The sequence below is a fragment of the Charadrius vociferus genome, unplaced genomic scaffold (genome assembly GCF_000708025.1).
Source record: "Charadrius vociferus isolate BGI_N301 unplaced genomic scaffold, ASM70802v2 scaffold1, whole genome shotgun sequence".
NCBI lineage: Eukaryota > Metazoa > Chordata > Aves > Charadriiformes > Charadriidae > Charadrius > Charadrius vociferus.
Window position 1 is genome coordinate 9467581 of NW_009647680.1, and position 21921 is coordinate 9489501.

The window sequence follows — 21921 nt, forward strand, 5'->3', positions numbered from 1 at the left end:
TAGTTGCTGAGTCTCTCTCCATCATATTTGAAAAGCCATGGCAGTCAGGCAAAGTCCCCAGTGGCTAGAAAAAGGGAAACATCACCCCCATTTTTAAAAAGGGTAAAAAGGAGGACCCAGGGAAGCATTGATCAGTCACAGGGTTATGTGCCTGCTAAGATCATGGAACAGATCCTCCTGGAAGCTATGGCAAGGTATAAGGATGACAGGAAGGTGATTAGAGACAGCCAGCATGGGTTCGCAAATCGTGCCTGACTAATCTGGTGGCCTTTTGTGGTGGAGTGACTGCGTTGGTGGATAAAGAAGAGAAACTGATGTTGTCTATCTTGACTAAGTCCTTTGACATGGTCCCACACAACGTCCTTGTTGCTAAATTGGCGAGGCATGGGTTTGATGGTGTGGTGGGCTCACCTTGGCTGGCCATCAGGTGCCCACCAAGCCACTCTGTCACTCCCGCTCCTCAACAGGACAGGGGCAGAAAATATAATGAAAAGCTTGTGGGTCGAGATAAGGACAGGGATATCACTCAGCAGATACCATCCTGGGCAAAACAGACTCAGCTTGGGGAAATGAATTTCATTTATTGCCAATGAGTAGGATAAAGAGAAATAAGAAAAAATTGAAAAACACATTCTGTGATTCTATGATAACACTGAAAATAAAAAGTGCTTGAATATGTGTTTATCTAGGCAATGACATTAGCTGCACATGAGCCTGAAGTTAATGTATGCGCTTGTCTAACTATATGTATACTTTGGCATTTTTGAGTTAGAGTTGTTCATGCGCTTGCCTAACTATATGTGAGATTCAGCACACTTTGGCATTTTTGAGTTAGAGTTGTTTGTTTCCTTGGCATATATTGATTCCTGTGCTATGGATTGACCATCAGATCTCTTTCATGGCATTTCGTATATGTTCTGTGCAATATCCAGATAAGCTTTTGTAGTGTCTTCGCCCCCGACCTCGCCACCCCAAATCCTTCAATACGCTGCCAACACCTCTGACGCTGCCTGTTTTGTGTCAGGTTACAGCATGAGGACTCACTGAATCAGTTGTGTGAAATCCATATTGGACTGTTCGTTGTAGCGTCCTTGCTTTTCCTGGGATTTTTGATTGTGTGTGCACCTGCACTACAACTGAATGAGCAGTTGTAATGTTTTCAAATTTTTATGGATTAATAGTGGCTATTATGTGGGGAAAGTATGCACTGTGACTGTCTGTGCAAAGAATATAGAGCCAGGAATTAAGAAGTATTTTATCACTGATTCCAAAACAGCAAGGGTGCCACAGAATGACCTGTGAATACCCAGAGAGAGGGTATAAAGAGGAGGGGGATAGAAAATGAGAGTTGTTATTGCTATAATAGCCTGTAAATGATGAAGCACATAATCTGACTAATAGTCAAGAAGTTTTCTTTAAGATCCATCTCTCAGCTTGACCTCACAACAACCAGGTCAGCCAAAAGTCCCAGACTGGCAGGAAAGATACAATCTTGTACGAGTAGAGGGAGAGGTTGATTGTTAAGAAGAACCTGATAGAAATTTTGCCACTGATTTAATTATGAGCAGGTTTGGGTGTAATATGTTACCATGGCAATTGGCTCTTAATTACTGAGTTCTCACAGGGATAGTACAAATGAAAAACAAACAAAAAACTAGCAGAAATGTTTGATCTTTTCTACCACAACTGCAAATGAATGGGTTTGATGTAGAAATGATTGGGAGATACTCTATGACCCATAGCATATGAGTTTCATTTAGATGATCCTCGTGCTTCTGGCAGCAAAACTGGAGAGTCTATAAGGGGAAAAGGAGGAGACAGATAAGAAGAGTATGCCTAAGAATGTAATCATTTACAGTTTAATGAACTAGATTCTGATCTAACTAATACCTTGGCTTCAGTGGAATTTATTTTAGATTTACATTGGTGTAAACAGGATGATATCTGATCCAGATCTGGATCACTGAACCTTATCTAGCCACGAGAAATATATCTGGCATTTCCTGTAATGTGTGGTATATTATGTCACTGTAATATTTGCTAAATCACATCACTTGAAACTTACTCAGCCTGTTTTGGAAGGGCAGTTAATAGGGAAAAAAGAATTTTTTTAATGTCATGTTTGATGCCTTTCTTTCAAGGGTAACTTCCAACCTTCATCACAGTCCTCCTCCATCAGATTGCGGTTTCATTCTAATTTAAATCATTAGATTTGGGGGAGGACAAGGTAATCCATCCTGAAGAAAAAAAATAATCAATGCAAGTAGGTGTAATTAGTAGTACTTTCCTGTGGTAAGTCAATGGTGTAGAAAGAACTGAAAAACCACTGCAGACTACATTTGTTCTTCCTAATGCATTGTGACTCCCTCACAGCTTTTATAATGAAGTTGTTTAGGTCTCCTCTATGAATGATACATCTTTTTTTCTGGTTAAACACACTGACAGGCTCTAATATGCCATGAATAATTTTATCTATCAAGAAAGACACAGACACACAGACTCATGTGGGCAGCAGGAGTTTTAATTTTCTTATTTGTTGAAAACCGAAATAAGCCTTTGATGAAGTGCTTACTTCACACTTCATGTTTTTACTGAGTTTATTATATATATTTATAGGTGTAAATCCTTGGGGAGAGTCTATCTAAATCTGAACTTGTTTGCAGTCACTGGGAGGCTAGGTACAAAGATTTGTGTGCTGTATACGTTGTCAGTTGCATTAATTTGGATTTGCCAAGAGAGTACTCTTTTCTTGACAACTTAGTAACATAAATTAGAAAAGGAAATAGTAGTAGCCAAAAGATGAGAACGTGACTACTCCATGTGTTTCTGTTTCTCCAGCAGTCAGGTTATTTGTTTCCAAAACTTGAGCTAGTGGGAGTAGGCGTAGCATCAATCAGCATCTGAAATGAAAAAAAAACCACCACCAAACCAAACCAAACAAACCCCACAGTTCTTTTTGGAGTGCTCCTAAGCTGCATCTGTGCTGGATGTTGATGTATAAGCAGATGTTTGACCTTTGGTATCTTAACACAATTTTGCACAGACTTTGTCTGATCATTTTGCGTATTTGTATTGCTTCAGAGTACTTTGCTCTGGATGCCTGGCAGTTTTGGAGTACTCCACCCACTTCCTTTTCCTCCCCCTTTACATATTGCTGGAGTCCTCTTTCCAGTCTTATCGTAATTTCTCCAGCCTTGGGTATTGCCTCTATACATTTTGTCAGAGCAGGATCGGGGCAGGTCTTCAGAAACGCTCAGGACCAAATGATTAAGGGAAAGCATAAGAACACGGTATGCATGTGTATACAGTAGCCTTCACAGCCATAAGGAAAAAAACCAAGCAAGTCCCCCCCAAGGGTTTTCCCACATAAAGAGGCAGAGTACTCCTTCCTGAGGCTGATCAAAGGTCCCCGTGGCTCAAGCTGTGTTTGGCATAACTCTGACCCTGGCTCAGAACTAAAACCCAATTGCTTCTGGTACTCAGATCTGAGCAGTAGATACTAGCCTGGTATCATACCCCATCATCAAATGCTTCTATGCCAGCTGTTGCAGCGCTCACCCCTTCGGTAGCAATCGCTTGTGCCCAGGTGAGTGTATTTGGCATCAGCCAGATCAGGCAGGCTGTACGCTCGCACACCACACCTTAGAGCACTGTATGTCTCCGTATCAGACACTTACAGCATATGAAAGCTTATGAAAGGCTGTTTAGATCACTAGCGAGCTGGAGTCTTTGCTAATTTTCCCTCAGAAAACCACTCTGTTCTCTTCGTTTTGCCAGAGGCTGTTTCTGGATAACCTTCCACAGCTCATACAGCTCCAACGGCTAAGTTGCCTTCATCCGCAGATACGCTGTTTGAGCCACAACGCTGTTCCACATGAACCAGAGCTTTCCTTTCGCTTCCATACCTGTTCATTTGGCATGCTTTGTAGGCTGAAACCCATTTGGAGTCGGCAGAATATTTATCAGTAACTTCAAGTCAGCTAAGACGTAGAAATACTATTGATACTTGTGCATGGATGCTTGCTTGATTTGCTAGAGATAGTGGTCTCTAACGAAGGATGCCTGTAGTGACAGCCAGAGACAGCTTTTGGAGAAGATGAATCAAAGTTTCTTGATTTATTTGGATACAAGTGTTATTAATCTGCCAGCCTTCAATTCCGAATGGCTAATTGTCAGGCGTCGGTGGTGTGATGCAAACTTTTAATTAATGTAAATTCTCAGAATCCGTTGATTCCCACTGGACTGCAGGGGGAAGTTTAGAGTTACAACAAACTTTGGTGACTGTAGTTTGCATAGAGAGAATACATCCCCTCCATGCAGTTTTGATGACTCCCAGTGTTTCATCCACAATTTTGACACCTTTCATCGTTATGAGGGGGCCATTTGACTGAAGTCCCTCATCATAAGCTGTATGCCGTCTTCTGTGGATGATCTCACGGAGTTTCTAAGGCTTTTAGAGGGAGGAAGAAAAAGAAGGTTCTTTATGCACTGAAGGACACTTAGGTGAAGAACACATCAGTTAAGTGTCACTTCACCGGAGCTTTTACACTGATTTCTAAAAAAAATGGAGCTTCCTCCAAGACCGAAAGATGATTTGTCACCACTTTCTTTTTCTCCCCATAAAATATTGAACTCTTCAAGATGGAGGCAGTATTTTACCTAAAGAAGACCATACACTATCTGCATATGTAGTGACTAAAGAAAAGCAGTAATTTTGGCAGGTTTGTTAAAGAATGTTTCAGAATTCATCTAACGATCTATATTTGTCCTTCTGATGCAATCACCTTCATTTTCAACTGTGTTTCCTAAGAAAATTAGGCCTAAATAATTGTGTAGCCTGTTTGCCTGACACCCTGCACTTATTTTTTTAAGCTGTTGGCCAGTTTCGGCTGCTTAATGGGGGAATCAAAGGTCTCAAAGATACCAAATTCCTACAAGTTTTGTAGAAATTGGAAACTGGGTTAGAGGAGCACAATCTAAATTAGTACCCTTGTGGAAGAAAGGACAAGGAGAATTACAGTGATGCCCATTCTTTTTGTCAGTGTGCTGCAGGTCAGCCAAAACATGCGTGCTACCAACCAGCCATTCAGAAAGCCACACATTATTACTTCTGCTGTTTTGGAAACAACTTGTCTTTCAGAGTCATGAAGAAAATACCTCCAGATGATTCCAGCCATCATCTCGGTCAGGTATTCTCTGTAGTTCTGTGCTTTCTCTCCTCACTCCATTTGAAGGACTCGTGGCGTTTGTAGAAAGCTGTTTCTTGGTGAGCCTTCCTGCCCTGCCACAGCAGCACCCTGTTGTATTTGGATTCGGCAGTTGCAGAGGGACTGCGCAACTGCTGCTCCGTGCTGCCCATCGTGCCTCGCACGTGGGAATTAAAGCTTATTCAAGGTGCATCCTTGGTCTCAGCAAATATATCTGTCCAAAAAGATAATGATCCTGAATGCATGCAATATGTGTCCACCGATAGTGGAACCAAAATGGACAGCAGATCTTGAAGAATTCCTGTTAGTGCCATCCAAAGCATTTCCTTTTGAGAGCCTGAAACATTTGAGCTCAGTCATTCAATTTTACTTGCCACGACAGAACCTCGCATGCCTTACTGGTCTTGGTTTTTTGCTGCTCTGCTGGTGTTAATCTCTGTACCACAGCAAAGCTTTTACCAAATCTTTCAGACCTCCCCCACACGTATTCCTAGCTAGAGGCAGGATTGGCCTAGAAAAATGAAGTTCATGTGTCACAAATCTTTGTGTTCCACTTCATTTTTGTTACTTCAGAGTTCACTATTTTAATGTACAAATCAAGCACGGGTCCTTTCATCATTTCATTACCTTTAATTATAGTCATAATCATCTTAATATGGAGTCCTGTTATCAGATGCTCTTAACTAATTAATGCTGTAAATTACTTGGAGAATCTAGGGTGAAAGTTGCTATGTAATAAAAAATATTATTTATGTTCCTGGCTCTCAGTGTATACTAGATAGATTATTTTAAAAGCATCATGTCCCATATAGGGAGAATATGACTTTACTCCTCCACTCTACACTGTGCAATTACACAGAAGCTTTTGGGGTTTGTAACTGGCAGCTTTACTACCATGAATTTGAAGAAAAGACGAGTGTAAATTCCCTTCTGCCCCGAGTTTTTCTATCAGGTCAGGCCGTCTCTTGGCCCAGAAGATCCCATCAGAGCTGGGACTGTGGGTTCACTTCAGGGAGCAGTCTGGTGCTTAGCCTGTGAATCTTCCAGTAGATAACAGAGTGGATTAAGTAGGAAAGAGGTGCGGAGAAATTTGAACATGTACTTGCAACCCCCCTAGTTTATATGACATATAAGATACGGCTTTAAGGACAGTTTGGCAGCGCTTGGGGAGTTCAGATTTGGCTGATGGGGGAAGATCGGGGATGGTCCAGAAGAAAATTGGTATTTCAGAAGAGAAACTGTGGAAGAGATGAAGACGGTCTGGTACTTCTGTCAATGATCCTTTCTTCAAGGCTAATATTCCCCTGCCTCACTCTTGCTTCTCTACTCTGGCTTCATTTGTAATTTTTCAGTGTGATGGGTTTTTTTCTGGCTGCAGTTGAGTGTTCCTCACTGACTGTATCCACAAACCCTGCTCATTTGTTTTTCTCCAGCGAGGCATCAAATGCTGATTAATCTCAATGCATCCTCAGCTTCTAAACCTTTCCTTGGGAGCCATATACTGCCCACACTGTGCACAAAACTGCCGCTGACATCAAGAGTTACCTTGCAGATCAAGGCGAGTATTGACAATACAGGAGTTTTGCTGCAGATTGAGGGCAGCGTATCTCTGTGGGAGTTTCGGCACATTTCTTTCGAAATGGTTACACCGACAGGGAGGTAGGCTGCTAGATTCATAACAGCAAACACAGATCTATCCTTGTCATGGTTTGATCACCGGAACTTAAGAGTAAAGAAGGTCCTGTCTGGTTTCCGCTATTAAAGTTCCCCTCAAATATTAAGTTTTGTTTTTTTTTTTTTTCCAGAAGATGAGTTGTAAAATTCCAACCTTAGTAAAGTCTTTTGGAGTTTTGCAGTTGTCTTCAGTGTAGCCAGGGCTTCATCCTCATGCAGCAGTTGTGTTGTTCTTCAGCAGACGTGATGGCTTTCCAGCAATGAGTTAAGTGATTCTCTCCTGTAATTTGGATATCAATTTGGTAAATATGTGAAGTACTTTAGGAACCTTTAGGATAAAAGTAAGTAATCCAAAGTTCTATGCATAAACATATTCCGTGAAAGTTAAGCCTTACAGCTTAAAATAGCCAGTCATTATTAATTTTACTCATGTTATTAAGTAATTGTACTTCTACTTCAGAAATGTATATTTTGAAAGAAGTTCCCTCACAGTAGACTGGATAACATGTGTTATGTTAGCATTCCTGAAACCCTCCGGCCTGTTATTCATCCCACTGTTTAATTTACAGCCTGTGGTTTATGATGGGTCCATTCCAGACCATACATCATTCAGCTAGGGGCTAGGGGAGGCTCTCGGACTATGAAGGGAACAAAAAAATCCCAACCCTTTATCACACGTAGTTCTTGAGTTACAGATAATAAAATGTATCTTTATGATCATCTCTTTAATTAAACCAAAAAAGTTTGTCGCCCTCACGGACTTGTGCCAGTTGGTGCCTGTGGCAGACAGTAAACTAGTTTTAACACGATTGTCCCTAAAAAAGCAAGGCAGTATTTTAATATGACTCCATACTGAACTTGATTTGTTCTCTTTCAAAAGAGTTAGAAGGGGTATAAATTTTATAGCAAATGCTTCCAGTATGAAGCCAGTATAAATTGTTTTGCTCAGTGAATAACTACCAACGTTTGAAACGGAAGTTTCATATATAGTTGAAATGTATATTGTCAGGATAATTGAAGGTCATATAAAATCCCCTTTCTACGCCGGCCAGTTGCTCTAGTTCTTTGACAATGCACGTATGAAATTATTGTTTATTGTTTTGATCACACTGAAGCCCTTGATAATATACAGGTGTGTGCATGTGTGCACCGTCTTCATAAGTTGCTGATCTTCATTTCTAAATCATGCCATGCTCACATTTTGCTGAACAATATTATAAGAAAATTATTACTTTATTTTGACATTTTTGCTAGGAAGCTCCTAAACTGCTTTGGAGAATGTCAAGAGCACTTACAGAAAGTAATGAAAAGAACCTTAGAAAATTCATCTTTCATGATAATCTGACTGAGCTTTAAAGTCGCACGCTTCATGCCAAAGTGTTATCTGAGTGCGTTGTCACTCTCTTCAACAGTCGCATGCTAAGGGAATCTTCAGCTAATATTGGACTTCAGTTAGTGCCAGGACTGCGTATTTCCAAAGCACGTTATTAAACAAGCTCAGCATCCGTCTTCAGGCATCTGCACTAATATATTGTTAGTTCAAAGCTTGATTTTAAAATTTTCGTGGTGAATGTTTCAAGGTCGCAAACGTCACCGAGTGGCACAGTGCCACGGCCATAAACGGGAGATGGTACCCACTTCTGTTTGTGCATCTGAAAATCTCCCCGTAGGCACATTTAAAGCCGTCAGTAATTCAGTGGCAGTTTCACACGTGGTCAGTTTGTAGACTTGAGTCTATGAAGTATGACTTGCAGAAATACGTGTGCCTCTCTCAAACTTTTTTTTATCTCTTGTGCACTTGACAAGAACTGCTGTATAGCCTGGTGCAGTGTTTTTTCTCAGTTTCTCCTGTACTGAAGAAAACCTCAATAAGCACTAGGATGATACAGAATAATTCTGAAACAACTTTTCTTGCAATTTTTTGTAGAAAAGCTAGGGCAGTCTTTTTGTTCTACCGGAAGCCTTTTTATTTATTCATCTTGAATTAGCTCATTTTCCAAGATGAAAGTTGATGGGCAGCAAGCATCACTTTAATGCATGGTGCCAGTAAAGGCAATACCTCCTCGTAGGAGAACAAAAGAATTAGGAGCAGGAATTAAGAAAAGATCAAAATCTTTTAACTATAACATGCTTTTTCTGTCTCTATAGCACTCTATATATTTGTACGCATCTGTCTGTCTGTAACAAGGCAAAGAGATATACAATAGAATAATAGGGTTAAAAATTAGTATCAGAACATGTAGAAATGTCTTTATGATCTAGTAATATGTAGGTGTATGTGTATTTATAGTTTTGTTGATATTTGTTATATGCAAGAGATTTATATAATAAAACATAGAAGAAAAAAAGAAGAAGAATGTGATAAACGAGACTCACCGCAAATGAGACTCATCATGAATATTTCCTTTTAGAAGTGTGTTGCCAGAGGGACTGTATTAATTAGTACTGAGATATTTAGGGGCGGAGGCGTTACGAATAGACAGACAAACATACACACCGGATAAACCACATTGCCCTTGCGTCATGGTACTTTTGTGAACAAAGTGCGGCATTGCTGAGAGGTGTCTTGACAGATTCATCGTTTTGATTTTCTTTTAGTGGCCTCTTCAAGTGTTAATAAAAATATAAAAGTTTTATGTCTGTTTCAGAATTATTTGGAGCCCAGCCTTCTGCCGTCGTGCTTCCGAGAATGTCAAATAGAACCTGAAGGGAAAGGTCATGGAGCCCAGCTCTCACAAATCAGATTCCTGTGCCAAAGGGAATAAGGTTTTCCACCTGTGCAGAGAGATTTTACACTTAACTGCACCCATGGTTTTCACCAAAGGAAATCAGTCGGCTTTTGTGTACGCAGCGGATGGGGCAGGGGATGTAGGTATTAATCAGTGTGACTGACGTCATGTCAGTCACAGCTGTCAGATAGAATTGTCACCAGCTTGTGCTGGGCTTTGGAGGTATTTAACAGAAATGTCTTTGTTAAAACTTTAAAGGCAGCAAAAAAAAAAAAAATTAAAAGGGGGATGGGGGTAAGGAGGGGGTAACAAAGGAAAAACTGGTGAACTAGTTCTGTACTGTGCAGTGGCTCTGCTTGGTGACACCTGGGTGGCGGTACAGAAGTTGATCTGAAGTCATGAAAAAATCTGCGTTTGCCAGCAAAGACTTGAAATAGTTTATTTCAGTTGCTGCCGACGTGAAATTTCCCTGTTTTCTTTCTCTAGAGTAAATAATTAAAATCATTAGTGCTTGTTGGCATTGTGCTACACCACATCATGTCACATTCCATAAGCACTTTGCTGTGAAATAATGGAATTGTGCATTTCCAGAGATTGATTCGTTCACAAGCCTGGGACATGCGCAAACAAAAAAGAAAGGGACAAACCCCTCCCTCAGCTGTCTGTGCTGTGCAACTCCCTGGTGGCTCTGGGAATTACATGCCTCTCAGAGGTCGGAATCCAGACTCAAAGCTTGCAAATGAACGTTGAATACAGTAAATTTTTTAAGTGTTTTTTGCAGCTTAATAATCTTTCATCCTGACCACTAAGAGTGCGTACCTGGTCCGGTCGCACAGTTGAACTGCATGGAAGTTGCATCACTTCATATGTGCAAAAGGACGGTCTCTGGATCGTCGCCTCTAGCAACATTGTAAAAATTATATAAAACAGACTATTTCCTCAGCTGCTAGAAATAGTCAGCTTTGCTGATGGAGCTGGGGATCCGTCAGTCGTGTTTGTTTGTGTACAGCTAAGTCACAACAGCGCTGCAGTTTAGATAAGACTTTTGAAGGACGTAAGCAAAATAGAGACCTTTCATTTTATTTTTAAGGAGAAACAGACAAAGATCAGGTCTATATTTCAAAGCTTTTTCAATATAGATATATAGAAAAAAAAAAAAGCCAACAATACTTGACAGAGCTGCACTGGCAAAATCCTGAGTTTATTTGCTGTTACCGCAGCCAAAGGCACCTTTTGGGGATGTACTTTAGTTTGGGGTACTGCTTTATAAAACAATTCAGAAATTTGCCAGTGTAACTATACCACCTTATCCTGTCTGGTTTGGACAAGGCTGAACTGTGTGGTTTTCCATTTGTTTATATATTTGACTCCATATGTTACTGTATGAAAGAACCACACAACAGGCGCAGGAGACAGCGTACGCAGGGAAACCAGTTAAACTCTCCGTACAACAGAGTTCTTCAGTGCCTCCAGTCAATAAACTACAGACATCAGAGAAATGCACCACATTTCTTTCAAGAAGGATAACCTTAGGTGTAATAACAGTTGTGTTTCTTAAATGGAGGGGGAGGGCAGCAAATCTGAGAGTTATTTCCATGTCTCCAAGTCTTTTATACAGGAGAGATGGCACCCGGCTGCTTGTGCTGAGCCTGTGCAAGTTGGACACCACTGGAAGGAGACTTGTGAGGGGTAATCATCCAAGTGGCATAGGTATTGCCTAATCCTCAGTCACTGGGATATCCTGGCTGACTGCAGATGAGTTTTGGGGTTTATGTAGCATACTTTGCAATGTGTAAAACATGGGGATCTGAATATACCTTTTGACACTTCAAAAAAGGCACACATTTTCAGAAGTACTGACTTCCTACATCTTCTACTTAGAAAAGAGAGAGCTGCAGGCTCCCAGTTCTTCAGGAGGTAGGTTGCAGTTTTAGGCACAAGTGTTTAGAAACGTTGCACGAGTGTCATTTGCAGCAACTCAAAATCAGAGCACGGATGCGCCATCCTTCGCTCAAGCCAATGGATTTTCTCACCTCACATTAGGTTGTTGTCCCCCATTAACTGGAGACAAGTTATCCTCAGTCACTTAGGTGGAAGGGAGCTCATGGAAGCCATCAGGGCTGTCAAAATGGCACAGCAAAGTGATTTGAGCATCCTCCTGAAAATAAGAGAGTTGTAAATACGGGTTTCCAGACATGAGAACCCAGACCTGAGGGGCTGAGGGCACGATGTGGATGACACTGTGACGAGGCTCCCGGTTAGTTTATATGTTTAGGCCATTTCTGAGAGGGAAAGAGCTATAATTATGCATGGTTATATATAGAAATATATGTTTATTTGTTTGTTTATATGCCAAGACCAGAAATGCCAGCAGTTCAACAGCTTGAGCCTTCAAAGGCTACCGTTGCCTCCAGTGTATAGTAACGGGGTAGTTCAAGGTGTTCCATTTCAGTACGCCCAGCAGAAAATCCAGACTCTGCTGGCCCGCTGGAAAACTTGCTTAGTTGAGCACCTTAGAGGCTACTTTCCCATGTTTCCACTACCTTATGCAAGAACTTAAATACGTTATTTAAATTTAAGTAACTCATTTACGCTCTGCCAGATACTCTGGGTTTTTTTCCACTTTTCTCTAAGACAATGATTCTTCATAAACTGTCAGTCTAAATAGTAATCCTCTGTCTTGATTTTATTAGCCTGCGATTCCCTTTTATTAAGTTAAATAATGAACACCATGGGTTAAAAGTCTGCATATCATCCTTTGATAGTGACCTGGACCTTTTTAAAAGCATTACTTATAGGGCGTTCAATTCGATCAAATACATACTGATGAAAAAACAACCACCCAGAGCTCTCCTTGACTATGTACAGCCGAAGCCTGACAACCTGGCATCAAACAAAAAATTGATTTAAAACCCGAAAGTCAATATTTTGCTTTTGCAAAGGCACTTTGGCACTTGAGAGGAAAGTTTGCATGTAATGTACACATTTGATGAGAAAAATACAGAGGAGATGGCTTGTTTGGACTTGATTTGGTGCGCCTGTTGTTTTCTGTAGGCAGTAAAACCAATGAAGTGTTAATCTGTGCAGTGAGAGAGGAGCTTCAACTAGTTTTCCATGTGCACATATACCATCCAGGTGGGCCTGATTTTTGATGTAATTCATCTAAACAAATGAAGTTACTTAAGTATAGGTATAACCTGGAAATGTTTCAGAATGAAGTCCTCATAGTTTATAAAGCCTAGACTTGTCAGTCAGTAACAAGGTGCCATTTTATCTGCTGTCTGGTTTCGAGGTCCTCGCTTTCCACTTGCTGCTGGTTACAGTCTGTTTGCGAGATGAAGAATGATTGCATTTTTTACACATTGTACACTGCTGGAGATCAAGTTTAGATTTGAATAGTTACAGAGGTTTTTTTCACCGGTGCTGGTATATGTAGCTTTACCAACAATGTCTAAAATAGCTATGGGTAGTGGCTGGAGACATTCACGGGGACACCGTAGGTAGTGTTGTCATGAAAATTCACGATGGTTTTTATGTTCTGCAACATTTTTGGTATCCATTTATTGTAGCACTGGTTATTTCAAATCCGGTGTCCAAGTTGCACGTTTAGAAAACCACTCAAAACTATTTACCTCTGTATAGCCATTTTCTTCCATTAAGTAGTCTCCGATGCTTCTGAGGTTTTTCTAGACAAAAGACTGCACCAAATTTATAATACGGGTGTGCACAGAAAGATTTTTCTTAGGCCTTGATCATCTGTAAAACATGGGTCAGTTGCATGTCTATGCGTAGAGCTTGGTAAAGTACCAATGGGATACAAGGCTGTAAAGATTGGGATTTGGAGAGCCCAACTTTGAGAAGACTCTTTGAACCAGAATACTCTCTAGAACCAGGACTTTAACTGCATGAGGACTATGTTTTTCTCCAGTGAGAGTCCTCGATGGAACAGCAGCTCCCTATTATGCTGTTACTTAAAATAAAATAGAGAAAAAACCATCAAGGTAGTTTTCATGTTGTTTTGTGACCTAATGGAGGTTATACATCAGTTCTGTTTTCTTTTAGGATTCCCTGTCATTTTGTGGCTTAGCCTTTTGAAAACCAGCAGCACAAGATGTTGCTACAGCAAAAGATGTATTCCACACTCCTCTTGGTGGTAGGAGAAGCCGGTTTAAAGTCAAATTCAGTGGATATGCTTCTTAAGGAGAGATTCAGTCACTCAAATGGTATCACTTATTCCAGTGAGGGAAAACAGACGTCTCTCTGCAACTACATTGTCTGAATACTGAGTGATCTGTTTCAATCCATCTCTATCCCCATCCTGCGGGGTGGTTTCCACATTAGAGTATCTCACTCTCCCATGTAGACAGAGCCTGCTGTAGGACAGTCCTTGAAGGAGGGAATTCTCCTCCAGATTGCAGAATATCGATAACAGCCCCGAGATGGACCTGCTTGGCATGACAGAGGTGCCACCTTTCAACATTGCTTCAGCTCAGTCCAGATGTTGCACATTCAGCTGGATTCTATGCAAATGGGAGAAAAGCTTGGCCTGCAGTTGATCCTGGCTGTCACCAGAAGCCACCAAGATACCCTCTGAGCAGGCAGCATCTCCCATTCTGATTTTTCTTCTCATATTTTTCCATTATCTGCCAACTTGGGGGTTAAATATTCTGCTCGCTTTTCATTTTGCAGATGCCATCATTGGCTTGCCGTGTGTCTGATAGGGAGCCTGTTTCTGGCAAGCTGTCTTAACAGCAAACTCTCCGTGCCCCATACAAGGGTGCTGGGGAAGACCCAGTTCAGTCTTTCACAGTCCACCTGACCTTGGGTGACTCATCAGATTAACGAGCGAAGGCACCCCAGCTTCCATAACCAGTGGCACCCACAGGGACAGGGAGCCTCTGAAGGTAATTCCAGCTGGCTGGTGGTGTGAGTGCTGAGCGTACATCTGCAGCAGATTCAAACGTGGTCCTGGAGCTGAAGGAAGGCTCTTAGCTGCTCTGTCAGTTGAATGCAGAGTTCATTATTTAAAAAAAAAAAAAAAGATTGTTTCCTCTGCAGCGGGGGGTGGAGGGAGGGGGGATTTCTCTGTGTGTGGGTACAAGCACAATTGCCCAAAGTCACACTGCCAAGTTAGTCATCACAGCTACTGTGGAGCTTAAGTTCAAGGGAGCAATGAGTGATTCATTCCACCTGGCACTATATACAGTGAGTAAAGAGAAATATTTCCTGTACCTAACCCAGACACCAGTCAGGCATCAGGCTGTCTGAATATGAGCAGACATACAAATGACAAATGTGTGGAGGAACAGGAGAAGCTGGGAAAAAAAAAAAAAAGATGAGAACGTATTTTTCACGCTGAGGTTAGCACATTTGCCCTGAACACAATCCCAAAACCTAATGAATCAGAAAGTGTAATTGTTACATAGGCTAATTTCAAAACAGTACTTCTCATTAAAGATTAAGAGAAAGAAAAGGAACATGGGGTTCAGACCTTTTATTCAAATTTTGTCATATTAGCTCTTCATTGGTAATCTTTTTATGGTTCACATTTATTCAATACTTTATTCACAGGATTCTGTCAAGGCTCTCTGATATGTGCCAAGTACAAGCTTCATTAACTGAGTTATCTTTCAGCTCTGCGTTATCTGTGGTTACCAAGCCAGTGTTAGTCAATGACATTTTAATGTTAAAAAACAAACAAAAAAGCAACACAAAGGCAACTTGATTTCTACCGGTGTTTTTTGCAATCAGATTTCCAATGTTTCATTACATTTAAATACTGACATATTTCATGTTTGACACAATTTGGAGACCCATTAGAGAAAATGAGGCTTACAGGGGTGTTCATTAAGTTGTGAGCTATTTAGACTCCCACAGTGCCAGCCTGTCTTCCAGAAATGTTGGACTTTATCTCTGGGACTCTGTTTCGCTGGCACCTGGTGACTACGGCTGGGACGACTCCTTTGCTGTTGACACGTCTCTTTTGCTGTCCCTTCAAAGCACAAATCATCCCATAGGCTGTGTGGACTGACTCTGGAGGCTATTGGAAATTTGGAGGGGGGTTGTTTTACTAGGTGTTTGTTTTATTCCTCAGTGCTTTGATTGCTTAGCTATAGTCCTTCTGAATACCGTGTGTCATTTTTGTCATTCCGACAACAAGTAGAGAGGGAATGATAACCTCCATGTCTTTTTGGAAACCAAAAGAGGAAAACTGCGAGGAGGAAAATTTTGAAAAATAGCTCTTTTTGAGTAAGTCAAGATAACTTCCAAGTAGTCACAGTTAGGCATCTTATAATTGGTTAAGAAAGGTCTTGGGGAACCTCGTACAATTTGTGCAGCGGCCACACTGTCCTGCTCCTCTATAAAGTCTTCTGAATTCCTGTGGTGCTGTTGCCCCAACAAAGGCTTGCTGTTAGATGTAGAAAACTGTCTGACTTCCCCTGTATCCCACCTGCGTGGTGGGATCTGCAAAAATTCAGTGCTACCTACAAATACACAGCGTTTATATATAATATATAGCAGGATAATCAGTGCATCTTCCCACTGTGTAAGATTCACGCGCATGCTTGATGTAAGAGAGCTACTGCAGCCAGCGTTAAGCTTCTTCCTGTGGGGAAATATAACCACACACTTTATCTCACTCAAACGTTGTGGAACAAGTTAAAAAGAGCATGTTCAAATAAGGGGACAGTTGCAATTTGAGGAAATCAAGAAAGAATTTGCTTTGTGGGCTTCCCTTATCCTTTGCAAATCCCGTAGGATCTTTGGTGACCGCAGAGGGTAAGAACCTCAATAGTTTTGTCACCTCAAGAAAATCTTGCACAGCTGCAGTAATTTTCAGTAGGAAGATTTCATAGCTTGTGCTTTCATCTACACCTTTTTTCTAATGTTCCTTAACTTGTGAAGAAGAAAAAAAAAAGGGATCATAAGGCAAGGAAAATAGTTGCTAATCCTAGTCAAGGTATATTAAATTCAGTGATGCTCAGACATAACGTAAGTGTTCAGAATTTGTATATGAATGAAATTAAAAATATTCTGGGAGGAAAAGCTACCTAAATGTCAGAAAAAAAGAAATAGAAGCTATAAAACCCCATGAAAAATCACATAGACCAGAGTAAAATAGATGTGCTGTCTTTACTTAGCAAAGAAATCACAGAGGGTATGCAAATAGAGAATGAAAATGACACATTTTTACTTGATTCGAAAGCATTATCCATAATAGCATCTGCAATGTGTCTGCAATAATAGGGTGTAAATTGGAATTTACATAACAGATCTCTGGAAGCAGACTCTGAGTCACAGTCTGAAAACGGTGTCTCCAGTAGGGAACGTCAACCAGTAGCATGAGAACTTCGCAAAACACCTATTGCATATTCCGGGATTCACCCATTTGCCTCCTTTTCCTATTTGCATAGAGTATTCATCTCAGGCATCAGTTGTAATAATAACTCAAATAACTGGTCTTGGAAACCTTTGGTATGTTGCTCCTGCAACTCTAAGGAGTCATTTGAGTTCTTGTGAAGGGTGGTAGATTGACAGCCCTAAAAACTGGAAATCCTCTGTTTAGGTTCATCTCCCTCAGCCTGGGATTAAGACGCTGTTCCTGTCTTCCTTTGCCTGCAAGCAGGCTTGTTCCCGAGACGGCAGGTTTTGGTGTGTTCCGTGCCTGTCTTCCCATCTTCCTTCTGCCTCTCGGCAAAAGGGGCCCAGCCGAGCGGTCATGGCTGCTGTCTGTTGAGTGGGAAAATGAATCCCCAATCTAACTCAGCCAGCAGTAGGATTCTTCCACTGTTGTTTTTATTACCTCCATGATCAAGGCTTCAGTTAAGCGACAGTCCCCAGTAATATCCAGTCCAAGGATGGTTGGATGCCTTGATTCACATGGTGCTGCAGAGCTGAGGTCAGACCTGATTTAGTCCTGATATTCCTTGCCCACACAGTCGATGGTCCTTGCTCTGTCCTTCCCTTTAGTTTTCTAGCTGATGTACAGAATTTTTCAGGGCTAACTCGTGTTAAATCAGAGTCCAGCATGGCATTATTAATTCTGGATGAGCCGTGTTAGGTCAGATTTATGAATACTCCATTAGATTCTTGGGAATAATCTATCTGTCCAAATGTAGATGACCAGTATGGACCTCTTTTTTTGGAGCTTGTTCTCTATTATACTGATACACAATAGAGAGAACAGCACTTTTAAGGAGCTTCTCTGACCTTTCTCAGAGTATAGGGTAAAACAAATTGGGACCCTAAAAGCACTCAGTTCTCCCCATGGAATATATACCCCTAGGCCCATGTCTAACCTAACAAAGCCAGAGGTAGATACATGTTCAAACAGAGTAATGGCACCTTTGTAATTAACACCACCTATTTTTTTTTGCTAGATCACCTCAACCACCCTAAGGTTTTGGTATAATGAACCATAGTTAATGGTAACGTAGTGTCAGTCAATACAGGGTGAGGAGGGAAGGGATGGGATGTATCTCACACATCTTTATATTTTATCTTACGTGTCTAAATATCTAAGAGGCTACAGAGATCTTGTAAATGTTCCTCTCCTGAATCCGAGTCCTAATCCAGATTTCAAAAGTGTCGTTAGATGTCATGGTAATTTTTGATACTATTCATTGTAATTTAGGACTGTGTATAGGTCGTTCAGGTCTGAGCTCTCTAATTAGTACGAGTGTTAGTTTTTCATGATGCAGAAGTCTGTCTGATAAGTATTAGATTGATACTATATACTTTTTTTTTTTTTTTTTAGATAAGGCATCAGATAGTGTTGTGCATTAATGATTTACAAGCATAAACCTCCTAAAATCAGAGAGGAATAAGTTTCCTGTATCCCATATCCAGTATGCTGAGCTGTCAGTCTCCCTCCAGTTCCGTTAAATATTTTAGTTTTTCTTCATTTCCAGAAAAAGTGTAAAAAATATCCTTGATAGTGATTAAAAATGTAAAAATACTAATATAATCTGCACTAGGTTGGTCTTTCCTAAATGTTTGCTTTCCCCAATTTACCTCCCTCAGACTCTTGGCTAACAAATACTTTTACTTTTACTCAAAGTAGCCATATCACCGATCCTTACATTTTTCTTCACTGCATGTTGTTTCATTTTGCTGACGCCTCAGTTGTTATGCCACATGCATTTTTTACTCAGTTTGAGTACGTCTCTAACAATACAAACTATTGGATTTTTTTAAATTGCATAATCCTGACACAGTTTTATGGCTTTCCCTAAACTCCCTCTATGATTAAACGTATTCTCAGTCTTCTTGTTGACTTAACTATTGAAAGTTCTCTGGCAAAACAGGCAGAACAAACTTCACTGGGAACTGTATATCCATCATAAAATTCCTCTAAAGTGTTATCTATCCAGGCTGGTTGTATTTTTCATGCATTATCGCAAATCAGCATCACAGATAGATTGCAGTTTGCAACCTGCAGTTGTTCATCGGAGTTAACTTGGCTGTCAGGACAGCCTTTTTGCAGTGCTTTAAGCTTTCATAACTTTTGTGCGTGAAACTGAACTATTTTTTCTAGCCAGCTGGGGGATCAATGCATGTGTCATTAGAGCACATGGAAAAAGGCTACGTTACCCTTTTGAGATTGATTTAGGATATGTGGCATCCCAGCCTTCCTCCTTTTTAAGAGTGCCTGCACAGAAATGAGTGCAGTATGGACCAACTGAAATCGCGAACCTTAAAAATATTTTACTTCTGTTTTAGATCATCCTCCAAATCTTCAAAATCATTCAAGACTTAGAACTCCACCACCTCCAATATCGCATGCTCACACCCCAAATCAACATCATGCGGCCTCCATCAATTCCCTAAACAGAGGGAACTTCACTCCACGCAGCAACCCCAGCCCAGCTCCTACGGACCACTCTCTTTCTGGAGAACAACCAGCCAGCACTCAAGAGCCAGCCCATGCTCAGGACAACTGGTTACTTAACAGTAACATCCCGCTGGAGACTAGGTAGGTCATTTTCTTTAGTACTTTAAAATGTTCTGGCTGTGTGTGCAAGGAATGCTATGGAAAATACGTGCATCTGTATAGCTGGCCGTTCAGTGTGTGAACTGGTGTTTGCCCTAAGTATTTTGAGTTGTATTTATTATTCCTTGTGTCTTTTTATTTGGACTAGGAGAAGAGGAAATTGCTCTTCTTTCATAAACTAAAAATGTTATCTTTAACAGCTGCTCGTAAGGTTATTTTCCTCATTGAAAATTGGAATCAGGATCATAGATTCAAATGTTCTTGGTTTTCTTTCTTTTATTTTCCTTTAATGTCTTTTCTTCCTATGTGGTAGGATAAATCAATATCCTATTTAAGAAACTAAAATCAGTCGATATATTGAAAAGATTTAGCCTTCTATCTGCGCCTCATCAAGCAGATACTTTTGTAGTACATCATTCAGGAAAGGTTGATCTTGTTTTACCTAATGAGGAGAGTTTGGCTGCAGCATTTTACTATCCTACAACATTGCTCCAGCAAGCATGAAACACTGGATAGCAGGGCATCGGTCAATTAATGATGTTTCCATTTAGCATTTTAATTCTTTTACACCTATGCAACACACAAAGGGTGTGACAGGGGTGCACTGAGTTGTTCTAGTTCATAGCTTTTTTTAGATTCTATGTAGGTTCTGGGAAAGGGAGTTGTCATACTCCCTCAGCCTCGGTCCTCCCATCCAACAGTGAGTGCATCTACTTCTTTCTGTCCCACTTGAAACTCAGTTTTTGAATTCACCAGAGGTTTTGTTCCTCCATTTCCTTTGCTTCTGAGAAACCACTGGAGATGCTGGAGTCATTAGCCCCTATAAATGGTGTCTTTTTCAGTCAGGAGAGAAGTCTTCCAGGCCTTCATTTTGCACTTAGCTGCCTTTTTCCCCTCATTTGTCTTACCTTCTCAAACCAACAAGAAAGATTTTAGACAGCAAAAAATATATACTAACTGAAAACTGACCCAGGGGCCAAATTTGTCATATCACTGCTTGTGGGAATCTCATTGAGACCAGTGGTAGCTGCATCTGTATCCTGGGACAAAATGTACCCAGTTTTGCCAGCTTTTGGTAAGAAAATAGTTTTTAAAAATGAAAGCATCTGTCGATCTTTTTGAGTATGAGCTCTGTCTGCTGGCCCTCTGAAACTTCCAAAACAGACCTCAATCTAACATTTTATGGCATTTAAGGATAATTAATTTCTCTGCGGCTGCTTCATTAAAATATAACCCAACTAAGAAGCTGCATCCAAAAGATTAAGGCAAAATTATAAGCGAGTACTGCAAGTGTGATTTGGCAACAGTTTCAGTAATTACATTGTGTTTCTAATTCTTGGGCATATATACCCAAGCAGTGACTTTTATGTGTTCTTTCTTTGGGAAAAAAAAAAAAAAAAAAAAAGAAAAGAAGTACTTAGGCGCCACTCCTGCAGCCCTTTTGTGAATAATCCTCTATAATTCTGGAGGAAGCCCCGTGCCTTTTTCTATACCAGGTTGTGAATTCGTTGGAGAAGAGATAATACGCTGCTTTAATAGTGCCGAGACATTCTCGCATCTGCCTGGAGTCTCTCAGAACCTACCACCTTCCAATTAAGGAGGAGTGTTGTTGCTGCTGGATCAGTGGAGGAATGTCAAAGATAAAAGGTCTTTGCTGAAAACATCCTGGCCCCATTTGTCCAGTTCTATTGGCAATCAGAGGCGGAGATGGAGAGATAACCCTACCATATCTTAATAAATGCAGGAGTTCATAGAACAATTATCTGGCTGGTCCTGGACTGCTCCTGTTAAATTGTAAAGGAGTACCTCCTTAAAGGCTGTCCTCTTTCCTTCTCCATGAAATCATTGTGGATGAAAAATTTTCAAGATCTGAAGCGCACTGTTCTTCCTGCAAGTTGGGCTGTTCACATTATTGCTGTTAACCGGCCTGAATGTTTGAGGTCTACCTTCACGAAGAGATTCTTCTGCGTCATTTGATGATTTCACTTGCGTCCCAAATGAGTCACATTTGTAGTTGATCCTTAATGTAACCATTTTATTAATTAGGTAGAAAATAGGTCATTTCAAGACTGCTGTGGCTTTTCACACAGTGGTTGGAATGGTGTAATTTTGCCCAGTGTCCCTTCAGACAATGAACATGTTGGAAAAGAATGTGTAATTTTATGCAAAACAGCAAATGAGCCCATTTACAGAGCACGACTGACAAGCTTTTTTTCCTTCACTAAACAACATTAAGAAAATAAAATGTGTTATAATGGTGTCGTAATGGAAGGATGCCGTGCTGCATAGATGATCAGTAAATCTGTGACAAATCTCG

General features: G+C 40.7%; 1 protein-coding gene across 1 annotated transcript in view; it reads left to right on the forward strand.

Annotated features, from left to right (window-relative positions):
* TENM4 (teneurin transmembrane protein 4) overlaps positions 1 to 21921 on the forward strand; it is a 376063-nt gene that overhangs the window by 122244 nt on the left and 231898 nt on the right. Inside the window, exon 3 of the mRNA XM_009881209.1 lies at positions 19334 to 19586. Coding sequence (XP_009879511.1) covers positions 19334 to 19586 — 253 coding nt within the window. The remainder of the gene's footprint in view (positions 1 to 19333; positions 19587 to 21921) is intronic.